The 12,712-nt window shown below is 42.6% G+C and overlaps 1 protein-coding gene across 1 annotated transcript; it reads left to right on the top strand.

Annotated features, from left to right (window-relative positions):
* The first annotated feature begins 2,557 nt into the window (after window positions 1–2,557).
* Window positions 2,558–2,917, top strand: tcima (transcriptional and immune response regulator a). Its single transcript, XM_079555910.1, has one exon. It carries the CDS (start codon window positions 2,590–2,592, stop codon window positions 2,914–2,916), a length of 327 nt encoding a protein of 108 aa, XP_079412036.1. The 5' UTR covers window positions 2,558–2,589; the 3' UTR covers window position 2,917.
* Window positions 2,918–12,712: the final 9,795 nt, after the last annotated feature.

Below are 12,712 nucleotides of genomic sequence, written 5' to 3' on the forward strand. Positions count from 1 at the left end.
CCCTATCCACTGTATATCGTTATCATGATATTTATTTCTCATACAGTGATATACATTTTTGGCCATATCACCCTGCCCTACTATTACACAGGGATCTCTTAATATATGAAAATAAGGAGCTCCTTTGTGCAGCAGTTCTGTTATGACACAATGAAGAGACCGAGACCTTCTCCGTGAGTCATCCAGGATGTGCCGCCCTCTAGGAACAGGTGCAAGTCCAAAGTCCCATTGAAAAATCCCACATCATGAACAACAGAGTCACTGAATAAAATGTCTATTGTTTCCTTTGTTGCCTCGACATTGTGACATGCTGCATCTGTTTCAGATCGAGCACAGATTTACAGGGTACACTCCGTGCTCTCGTCTCACAGCAGCAGGGGCTTGATGAGCGAGGCCTTTCTGTTTGCACGTTGGCCTCGTGAGCCGGCGAGTCGCCTCCGGGTTTTCTGAGGCATCAACCCAAAACATGCACCGTGCACGGACGCTCCCGAATCTGGCTCGACATCTGGAGAAGTGTCCGCGGGTGCTGCTCCGCGGTCCCCCCCTGCTCCCGACACGTTTCCCAGCTCGCACTGAGGGACGGGTCAAACGCTGACGACGGATTAGTTACTCAAATCTGGGATGAATTTAACCTCTTAACTCCCGCCTGAACTGAGAGCATTTTCTCCAGTTCAGCTCTACCCAAATCCTGTAGGCCAGTGTAACGCCTCATTTGAAAGCTAAGATCTACAAAACTCATCTAAATGGAGCTTTTTCCTCACGTCATCAGATTTTTTTTCCGTCATTTTTGGGGCATTCAACTCATTTTTGTAACTTTTTTTGTCATTTTTTGTCATTTTTCTTTTTTTGTCACATTTTTGTCCGTTTTTTTGTTGTCATTTTTCCGTCAATTTTTTGTCACTTTTTGGTAATTTTTTGTAAATGTTTTGTCACACTTTTGTCATTTTGTCGTCATTTTTTGTGTCATTTTTTGTAAAAAAAAAAATAGTTACATTTTTATCACATTTTTGTCAATTTTTGTGCCATTTTTTGTGACATTTTTTGTGAAATTTTGGCACTTTTTCATCCAATTTTTGTACATTTTTTGTGTGACATTTTTGTCATTTTTCGTCAATTTTCTGTCAAAGTTTTCTCACTTTTTTGTCACATTTTCATCATTGTTTTCGTCTCAGTTCTGTTGCTATTTTCACAACTTTTTTCCAGAAGCTTTTGGACTGGGGTAAAGCCAAATTGGTGAAAATGTGCTCGGTTCAGGTGGGAGTTAAGGGGTTGTCTTATTTCAAGACGATTTTAACTCTCGATTCTAGATTTACATTCTAGATTTACATAGACTGTACATATACATTCATCTTCAAACTATAAATTCAGTTCTCAGTTCAGTAAATCCAGGGGCGGACTGGCCATATGTCCATTCTGGAAGAGCACAGAAGGGCCACTGGCTCTAGGGCCACCAGTCCCGCCTCAACCGAGCTTTACCCAAATCTAAAAGCTAAAAAGAAAAGCATCAAAATAGTGAGAAAAAGAGGATGAAAACATGAGAAAAACAGAGACAAAAAAAATACAAAAATGTGAGAAAAACACAACAAAAAATGATAGAAAAAATGATTTAAAAAACAACAAAAACATGAGAAAAATGTGGCGACGTGACGAAAAGTTTCCGTCACTTTTGTAGGTCTTAGCTTTCAAATGAGGCGTTACATTGTTGCTCTCCAGTCGAGAAGCTTTTAGATTTGGGTAAAGCCCAGTATAAAAAAAAACATGAATCTAAAAGGATTTCCGTGGAGTATGGTGTGCCACAAGGTTCAATTTTGGGACCACTATTATTTATTATTTATATTAATGATTTTGCTTCTGTTTCTACGACCACCTTTCCCGTTCTTTTTGCTGATGATACCGATCAAAAACATAATAATAAAAAGCCGAACTGGGGAAAATGCACTCGTTAATGTTAAGGCGGGTGGTAAGAGGTTAAAAATATGTATTTGTGGAAGTGTCACATTTACGCTAATTTGGGCCAGGCTGGTCCGAGTCCAGGGCTGTTTCAGTCCCAGTCCGCCCCTGTGTAGATGTGCTTACCCATTTTATCAATCAGTAAGACAACTAAAGCCTAAAAGATCCTGCGGATTTATGAGAAAATTCAACATTGGGAGCTATTGGGCAAAGCAAATCCAAAGCAAGTGTTTAAAAATGTTAAAGCATTAGATGTTACTCGCTTAGTTCTTGAAATATCTTGTTTTCATGGCAAACAAAGCCCTTCTTCCAGCTCTCGTGCCGCCTTTGTCTCCTTCCTCTGAACCTGGTAAACAAGACTGAACAGGTTTCACCTCGGCAGCCGGTGATAGCCTTCACGCTCCACTGGGGTGCTTCCTGATTGGACGATCTCCCCAGAAGCGGGGCGGGCCTTTCTCGGGGGATGACATCAGCTGCTGCGGCGGAGAGGCTTCCCCCACCCTTCCCCCTCGCTCTCCGGCCCTATATAATCCCCCGCTCTGCTGCTCTCCCTTCATTCTCCGCGCTCTCCTCTGGCTCTCGCTCACACGAAGCCTTCGCCTCCCCCCGCCACAAAGAGAGAAGCGAGAGAGCTCAGCCATGTCGAGCTACGGCGGCAACAGCAGCGGCGGCGGCGGCGGCTACGAGTCCCGGCGCGTCACCCCCTACGCGCACGCCAACCGCTTCGACACGGCCAGCCGCAAGAAAGCCGTGGGCAACATCTTCGAGAACGTCAACCAAGAAGCGGTGATGCGCCTGTTCCAGAAGACGGGCGACATGAAGGCGGAGGAGCGCGTCCGGAGCATCTTCTCCTACACGCACGACCCGGAGGAGACGTCGCGGGCGCTCATGGCCCTGAAGCAGCGCAAGAAGGACAAGTTCCTCCAGATCGCCGGGATGCTTCGGCACCTGCTGAAGCTGCGGTGAACGCAAAAGGGCGGTCCAAAAGCTCGCGGGAGAGCTGGATAGTTAAACACGAACTGCCCCCCCGCCCCTCCACATGAGTTTGGATGGAAGGGGGGGGGGGGGAAAGGAATCACCTGCGTACAAAGGTGATTGAGCCGGACGGACCAGCGGCGCAGAGCGAGCCAGGCTGCGCTGCGAAAACACCACCTCTCCAAGGGGCGCAAAGAGGTGCAAGAAAGCCGGTCCCAGCGCGCAAAGCATGAAGGGATTGTTATGTTTTTTTTCTTCCATTTTTTTTATTGCCTTCAGAGACTTGAATCCTCAACAAAGAAAGAACTGTGGATGCCAAGAAGCGACGTGAAGAAAGCACTGTCGACCGTTTGTCCGGAATACGCACAGATTCCCAAAACAGTGCCGTCGCGAAAGACTTGTTTTTTCTTTCTTTCTTTTTTTTACTGCATAAATGCCTGTCCTGAACACATGCCTTCTCTTGTCCAAATGAAGAAGTTCCAATGACCACTGATGTGCGTCTTCGCTGTCGTCATAAGCACACGCAGCGCTTTTGTGATACTTTCCTATGATGTTTTTTTTGATACAATAAATTAGTCACTTGTACTGAAGACGCACCATTCTCTGTGGTTATTGTTCGCACCATGCACCACACGCACTACACCTTTACAGCCCAATCACTACGAGGAAAATGATGGTCAGAAGGCTTCAGAACAGTCCCCTCCGATTCCAAAATGTCAACCCCCAAATGTTGAGAGTAAATCTAAAACGTGCAGATAGATACTTTCTCATCCTCAGAGGTCAAGGTCTGTCAGATTCCTTATGAGATGTAGCCAGAAATCAAGCAATCAGAAAAACAATCCCGTCAGAATTTCCACCCAAATTTCAAGAGCTGAAGAAAGAAAGTCATAACATTCTTATCCTCAGCCAATATCTGTCCAAGAACTTCTGATATAATCTCCTCAAAGTCACAATTTTAACCCCAAATCTTTAGAATCAACTCAAAAGTTACAAAGTCGATTCCTTCCCCTTCGCCCGAGGACATAAAATCTCTCTGATAACTTCTGAAATATTGCCTGAAGTCTTCAAAACAATCCCCTCGGAGTCACAATTTCTGCCCCGAAAGTTCAGGAAACAGCAACATTCTTAGCCAGAGGTCATGAAAAGGCCAGAAACTACACAAAATGGGTCACGAAAGGTACAAATACAAGGTCTTTGCCAATAACAGATGAGCAAATGAATGTGTTATCTACTAGGTCTTGCCTTTTTAGTGCCAGGATGTTGAGTGTCCAGACTGATAAGCTCCGGTTGGGGACCCCCTTGTTGACCTAAATATTGACGGGTAATGGAAAGCGTCGGGTAATGGAAAGTTGTTGTTTTTTTGCAGATTCAGCGAGTTTTCAAAGAGATAGATGAGGCCCAATTATGAAATCAGCAAAAAAAAAACAAGCTCACGTTGGGTCAGTGAGTGAGGTTTAGATGAAGGAAACACTCACCCGGCGTTACAAATAAGTGTTTATCATTCATGTGTTATGAACAAAAAGGCCTCACAGATGACCTCGCTCTCCCCGGACGCTTCCTACCGAGGGAATCCCAGGTTGTTTTGGGAGAGCGCCGCGATGTCGCTCCCTCACATTCACACAAACGCTGGAATCAAACGGTTGACTTTTGCACAAGAATGGGCACAATCAGGTACAATCCCAAATATTCTTCCTTCGAGCCTCATGACTTTGAGAAACCTTTGAACACCGAGTACTGCTGATGACTCAAAATATCAAAATAGAGTAAAGCCTATGAAACAAAACAAAACCCAAGGAAGGAAGCCCTGATCGCATGTCTGATCAGAGCTCTTAAGCTTTTCGCACCTGAAGAGTGAAGTGTGTATATTCATATTAATCATTTTTGACCATCCCAAAACCACCTCGTGAAACGCTTGAGCTTCCGTGTACCTGTACCTGAAGGCATAACTGAAGTATATGAAGTGAATGAAATCTGAGATCTATCTACACTGCATCCAAAAAATGTGTTGCATTAAAAAAAGGGTCACACGCGCTAATATTTTGGTTGTCATCTTGCGAAACGCCCGTGCCATCAGGGAAGAAGGGGGTTATGTTGTGTATCTATCGATATACAAGGTTTTCACAGGAAAAAAGTTGAGGTACTACTGGTGTTGGAAACAGATATCGAAAACTTACGTCTTTAGAGACGGAGTTTAGATGCTGCTCCAATAAAGGACACACACTTAAAGGAACAGGCCACCGTTTTTCCATACTGAGATATGTTCTTACCTGAGCTTAGACGAGTTAATATGTACCTGTCTGATCTTTGAGCGTGCACTCAGTCACGCACAACGACCAAAGATGTTGTTAGCATTTGGCCTCTTTCTGCATATTCCTATGGCTCCAAACGGGGGTGAAGTTAGAAGCTACTACGCTCTTCCAAGGGCACGCACAAAGATCAGACAGGTACGCATCAACCGGTCTAAGCTCAGGTAAGAACATATCACAGAATGGAAAAACGGTGGCCTGTTCCTTTAAAAGACATAGTAAGTTAAGTTAAGTTATACTGTATTAATCTCTGTAGAGAAATCTCTGTAGAGAAATGTGTTCTCTGCATTTGACCCATCCTCAGTGTCGCACGGGGCGACCTGTAGGAGCAGTGAGCTGCCATCATGGGCCGGCGCTCGGGGACCCATCTCCATGATGTGGAGCCCGGCTGGTGGTCAGAAACACATGACTGGAGGATTCACCTATTGCACATGTTTTTATAACCTACCGCTAACCTACGCAGACACGGGGAGAACATGCAAACTCCACACAGAAAGGCCCCGTCCAGGTGGGAATCGAACCCGGGACCTTCGTTGCTGTGAGGCACGAGCGCTAACCGCTGCGCCACCGCGTCCTTTAAAGTTTCATGGAATTAACTGCTTGCGGTTCTAGACGACAAATTTTAGTACAGACGCCTTTTTTTTTTCATTCTTTTTATCCGTTTTCTGGTGGAAAATAGTATATATACTTATTCATCACACACAAATAATGTCAAGTCTAAATCAGGCCCATATGGATGGGTTTTTTTTTTTCCAGTAGAAGCGAAAAAACATTCATAGCTAGCGATAGCATGTAGCATGATACTAACATGAAGCACTATATTCACAATTCAGCATTTGTTATATTAGTTTTGGAGTAGAAAGTCAAGATTTTTCTCATCTTTGTTCTCTCCCTCAACTGCTTCAATCAAGAGATTCCAGAGATGCCGACTGTATCTAAAGATATTGGAAAACAATGGTATATTGGTATTATTATACGGGTATTTATATCGAAAAGCAAGTATTGTTAAAGTACCGCATTGGAAAAGATGCCAATGTTTTCCAAGAATCTATGATTTAGATTCTTGGAAAACAATGGCATCTATCTATCTATCTATCTATCTATCTATCTATCTATCTATCTATCTATCTATCTATCTATCTATCTATCTATCTATCTATCTATCTATCTATCTATCTATCTATCTATCTATCTATTTATCTATCTACAAAATCTTTCTATTGTCTTTTCTCACATCCTTTTTAACCCGTTCTTTTCCAATAATGATGTCGACCCTGGTGCTGTAAAAACATGTTATTCTTATCTATAGCCACCCATGCAAACTCAGCCCTTCCCCCTCGCTCCCTCACTCCCTCCTCTCCCTGATCTGAACTGGTTTACTCCGGTCTGCGGTCGGTACAATGAGAAGTACAAGAGCCGCCCTGCCCCGTGTTTGTGCTGTAACATCAGCGCGAGGCGACGGGAAAGCCGACCGAGGCAGCGTGCGTCAAAGACCAGAGGAAATAAAGCAGTGACTCGCGGGTTCGTAGTATCTGGTGCAAAGGTCACGCCGCAGAAATGAATTCAAAAAGCCTCTCCCGGTGATGAGTCGCCGTTGCCGTTGTGCAAATGTGATGTAAATGGGCAAAAAGAGAGACTGGAGACGGGCTTTGTGAGTCAAAAGCTTCGGCGACGGAGTCATACAGTCATGAATAAATGTAATTATAGGGGAGAAGGAAAGCGCTGTGGAGGAATCAGCTCTTTGTTTTAACCCCAGAATAAATGTTAAAGAGTAAGGGAGACGCAGCTCATCAGCAGAACTTCACACATTTACATTAAATGGAAGCCCAAACTAGAGATGCAACAATCCAGCTTTTTTGCTTCTGATACCGAAGCTGGGGGTTCGAGTATCGGCCGATATCCAATATTAATCAATACCAAGAAACTTTCTACAGTGGCTGCTGTGAGTGAAAAAGTGAATGGTCTCTTTTCTTCCTCGTCAGATCAATAAAGTCTTATCTTTTCTTGCAAACAAGATGTCCCAGCCTTGATTAGTTGGCGTTAGCATTAGCATGCTGTTGCTAGCCGCGGTGTTTTGCACGGCGATTAAAAATACATTTGCAGATCTTTAAACTTTAGTCGGTGAAAGGTGTGTTTTTAAAATGTTGAGGGCCAAAGGACGTATCGGACCAGTAGCGGATGTTTGGAATTTCCAGTATCGGCTCCGATACCAATATCGGATCGGTGCATCCCTAGTAAACCCTTGGCTTGAAGTCGGCATCTCCTCCTTTTTTATATCTTATTGCATTCACTAGTTATTTACCGACAAAGACGGGAAAGTCCCCTGTAACAGTGTTCCCCATGTGCGGGGGCGGGTCATCACAATGTTATTGTTGTTATTAATGGTCTTTTTTAGTATTAACATGAATTTGGTGAGGAAAAAAAAGTTCCAATTTATACATTTATAAGTATATGAAAGAAATCTCCAAACAAAACATGTGTTTTTTCACTGATTATTGTTTGGATTCACAAACCTGCCACATTCGTCTTATGGCTTTAAGTCCACTTTTATGAGACAGTCATGTGACCTTTGTTCATATGTGCTGAGAGGGCAGACGTCCAGCTTTGAGACGTTTTTTGTTTCATGGGGATATTTCTATCCATTTCAGAGATACTAACCGTCGAAAATTCTGCATTTTGACCATTACTATAGTTACCACAATTGGATTCTGCACCAACTCCATTTTAAATTACAGACTGTTTACGATGGTGTGACGTCATGTGATCAAATTGATGCAAGGAAAACACTGCAGGTGAAATCTTTGTCGACTATCCAATTATTTTGTTCTGCAAAAGCTGGTTAGTCGTGGTCCAAACAACATGGCAATTACTGGGACTGTACTATACTGCACAGAAAGCATCGCAAAACAGGACTCATACAGGAAGTCTATTGTGCTGTAATATACAGGCCTCACCAGAGAAAAGATTACGATATCTTAAAATGTTGGTTAAAAACATAGATACACAATGTTTCAACCTAGAGTGGATTCATAGACGCACTGTAGTATTATTTTATTGTTCAATTCCTTTCACTCTACTACATAAAAGCACATTCCTTCCCATCCCTGTTATGACCATCATTCTGCTATCGCTGCCATCTCCTTACACTGTTTACTTCAGCTCTTGTCTCAGGCTAAAGCCACTTGCCGGGTGTTTACCGAGAGCTTAACAGCGCTCGCAGCTGACTGAAGATCACGCCTGAGTCTAATCTCGCCCTGACACCGTACAGTCCCCTCCCGCAGACCGGTTCAAACCAGCTCCGCTCCCCGGGCCGCAGACAGGGGGCAGCGGCGAGTGACGACACATGGGCTCATCACAGACACGCGATACTGGGGCAGAGGGCACCACCCACAGAGATATGTCGAGTTCACAAGGGAACTGGAGGATTGTTGTGCTCAGGCAAAGCAATGATGTAGAATATGGATGACCGTATACCTATAGGCTGCTGTTACTACCACATATTCACATATTAAGTAGATGGGATTTTTTGCTTTCAAAGAAGACCAGATGCTACAATTGCCATACCAAGCCATGTGTTTTGCGCGAAAACCTTTCACTTGTGCTCAATGTCAATGTCAATGTCAATGTCAACTTTATTTGTATAGCACGTTTACAACAACACTAGGTGCCCAAAGTGCTTCACATACAGGTACACAATATAAAATAACAGTACAAAGCAACAAGACAAGCACACACAATAGAGGTATAATACAGCTCAACTTGAATTGAACGCCAACGCAAACAGATGTGTTTTAAGGGCAGTCTTAAAGGTTTCTATGGTTGGAGCAGCTTTGACATTTAGGGGGAGGCTGTTCCAGAGTTTTGGAGCAGCCACACTAAACGCTCGATCTCCTCACGTCTTTAAACGGGATCTGGGCACGTTCAAAGACAGCTGGTTTCGTAGACCTTACTGATCTGACTGGGGCATAAACGGACAAAAGCTCACAGAGATACTCAGGAGCAGATCCATGAAGACATTTAAACACAAGCATCAAGATCTTAAAGTCAATTCTATAGCTCAAGACAGAGCGAGTCAAAACAAGACTTAAAAATAGTGCTCAAGACAGAGTGAAATAGTGCTCAAGACAGAGCGAGTCAAAACAAGACTTAAAAATAGTGCTCAAGACAGAGTGAAATAGTGCTCAAGACAGGGCGAGTCAAAACAAGACTTAAAAATAATGCTCAAGACAGAGTGAAATAGTGCTCAAGACAGAGAGAAATAGTGCTCAAGACAGAGCGAGTCAAAACAAGACTTAAAAATAGTGCTCAAGACAGAGAGAAATAGTGCTCAAGACAGAACGAGTCAAAACAAAACTTAAAAATAGTGCTCAAGACAGAGCGAATCTAAACAAGACTTAAAATAGTTCTTAAAACAAGACTTAAAAATGCATATAACTGAAAGTATTTTATCTACACTCTTGCCTCTTACTGTAATTGATTAATTTTATGTTGATGCTTTTATTGATTGTATTTGTTTTTCTTATATTTTATGCTGCTTTAACTGTGAAGCACTTTGAATTGCCTTGTGTATGAATTGTGCTCTACAAATAAACTTGCCTTGCCTTGCCACTTTGTGTTCTGCTGTTTTTGAGTACGTCAAAAAAAAACAAGATCCGTCATTTTATTGAAAAGGATTTGTGATTCAAGCCACATAAGCAACTGTAGCAATAGACAGGGAACAGCACATTATTGACACAGAAGTTTCCCCGGGCGGGAGGCCCTGAATCAGATAATGAAACGGTCGATGACGCAACAGTGTAGAGCAACGGCTGTTTGTTTCAAGGAAAACCATTCATATGTCATAAAGGAAGTATCTATTATTTACAGTGGCAACGATAACCATAAACAAGTTGTTGTGCCGACAGTTGCCACGAGCGACGCAGACTGATGAAGCTGGAAGTCCCGTCTGATCATTTCAAAGAAAGGCAATTAAACTAAATCAAAAGCAAAAGTCCCAAGGTCTTTCTGAGAAATGTCACGGGAAACTCTTGATGGTACAATGCTGGACTTTGTTGGGTGAAGGTGTCTCAGTCTGTGAGAGAAACGCCTTTAGTTGTCCCAGCCTGTTCCTACAAATGTGTACTTTTGTGTAGCAAATGGCTTCCTGGACCTGTTTCAACTAAGCTGTCTATCCAATTTGAAATTTAACGGAGAAGCCAGTCCCTGTATTAAATCCGTTTCATGGCATTTATATCATTTGTGTGGTCTCTTTATCATTAACATTTGAAGATGATGATTATTGGCCATTGGATGAAGCAGAAACGTGACAGAATATGATTGAGCATCGAGCTCAGTGTCGTCTGAGCTCAATGCGTAATCATATTCTGTCACGTTTCTGCTATTTCTCAAAGTGAAGTCTCAAAAGGTCTGTACATTGATGATTTCGCTCCGGCTGGAACAAGCTTCAGCAGGACCTGAAGCGGCCCAGCCATGCTCACATTTGGAGAAGTTGGAGTTTTATACAAATAGGTTTGGAAAATGTGTCTATCATTGTTGTTGTTTTAACTTGAAATGTTTCGCCATGTCATCTTGTATTTGTGAAACTTTTGTGTTTTGAAACGGGTCTCTCTGGCAAGTGAGACATTGAATCTCAAGGGACAAACCTGTATAAATAAAGGATGAATGTAAAAAGAAAGTGAGTATGTAGGTAAGCAAGTGAAGTGCTTTCCGCAGATAAGAAGTCAATAGGACGATAGGAAAAATAGATGACAAATAAAATAACAGCAATAACTAAATAAAAGTGTCTTAACCTGTTATTTGCCGTCCCCCTGATCAGGTTTAAGAACGGCAAATGTGATGTAATTGTGTTTCGTTCTCACAGATCTTAAATGTATGTTAAAGGAACAGCTCTTACCTGAGCATAGACGAGTTGATGCGTACCTGTCTGGTCTTTGTGCGTGCCCGTGAAAGAGTGTGGTAGGTTCTAACTTCACCCCCATTCGGAGCTATAGGAATACATTGGGAGAGGCCAAATGCTTACAACATCTTTGGTCGTTTTTGCGTGACTGAGGGCACGCACAAAGACCAGACAGGTACGCATCAACTCGTCTAAGCTCAGGTAAGAACATATCTCGGTGAAAAACGGTGGCCTGTTCCTTTAAAGGGAAAATACAGGGTTTAAAAATGTTAAAACTAAGTATTTTCCTCCCCCTACATCAGGGGTGTCCAAAGTGCGGCCTGCGGGCCAAATGTGGCCAATTTTTGGTGGCCCTCGGGCTGCTTGCTGAATCGGTTCACATCATCAAAGATGGTCCTTTTTATTTAATATGTAATAATTCTACACAATTCTAACCTAACAACTAGCATTTTATTGTGAGACAGAGCTGGCATTAAGGTTTTAGGCATAAATAAAGGCATGAGGCACAATTTAAACCTCTACTCGAAACCGCTGCTCGAAGGTTTTGTGGAACTAACCACCGACCCATGGCCCTTTACCCCGTGTACACTCCAATATGTGGCCCCCCATGAAAAAAGTTTGGACACCCCTGGCCAACACGTTCCAGCCATGTCCTAATGTGTAGAATGAGCCCAAACCTACTCACCACAACTGCCTCTAAAATCCTGTACTGTCACTCAAAAAAGGTGTTTCTTCGGGTCCGAAGTGCCACCATGCACGAGCTTAATGTAGAAGCTGCACTTACGTGTAAGACCTGAGGTGGCAGTAGTGAGTATAAAATTACCAACTTGCATCTAGTCTCTTTAAACATATATTAAGAAATTAGAAGGTCTTGGCTTTCAGATGAGGCATAACAGTGGCACACAGGCTGTCAATACACTTTGAGATTTGCATAATGGGAGAAAATAACTCTAACCGGAGGATAACAGGTTAAGTTACCTTTTAAAAGGATCACTTCCATAGATTGATAATCATTCATATTCATTATATATGATGCATCATGGAGCCCTTGTCATTTCCTGTTATTTCTTGTATTGTATTGTTGCCTCTAGCATCATGTAAACGGTCAGGTCATGTGGCCATGTTAGTCACGTGATTCATAGTTTTAAATAATCATCATGCACGAATATGTGCCCTGATGAAGGAGTGGAAATGCATTGACGTCAGAAATACATTTAAAATTTGAATACAGAGTGCCTCCATCATTTCTTTTATTCAAATTTATTTATGTAGCACATTTAAAAAACAACACAAATTTTGGCCATGATATGTGCTAGACAGTGTTAAAGCTGAAATGTGTCTTAAGCACTAGACCAGGGGTAGGCAACGTCAGGCCCGGGGGCCAAATCCGGCCCTTCAGCACAGAACCTCTGGTCCTCAAGATGATTTTGAGAAACATTATCACACAAATCAGAGAGTACTTTGAATATTATTAGAGTTAAATGGGAGAAATAAAGGTAGAATTACTGTCAATACACCCAGTGAGGTCATGTATTATGTACAACACTGGCATTTGAAAGAAGTGCACTGGAAAAATAATTATCAT

Source organism: Gobius niger (genome assembly GCF_951799975.1).
Source record: "Gobius niger genome assembly, chromosome: 1".
Classification (NCBI taxonomy): Eukaryota; Metazoa; Chordata; class Actinopteri; order Gobiiformes; family Gobiidae; genus Gobius; species Gobius niger.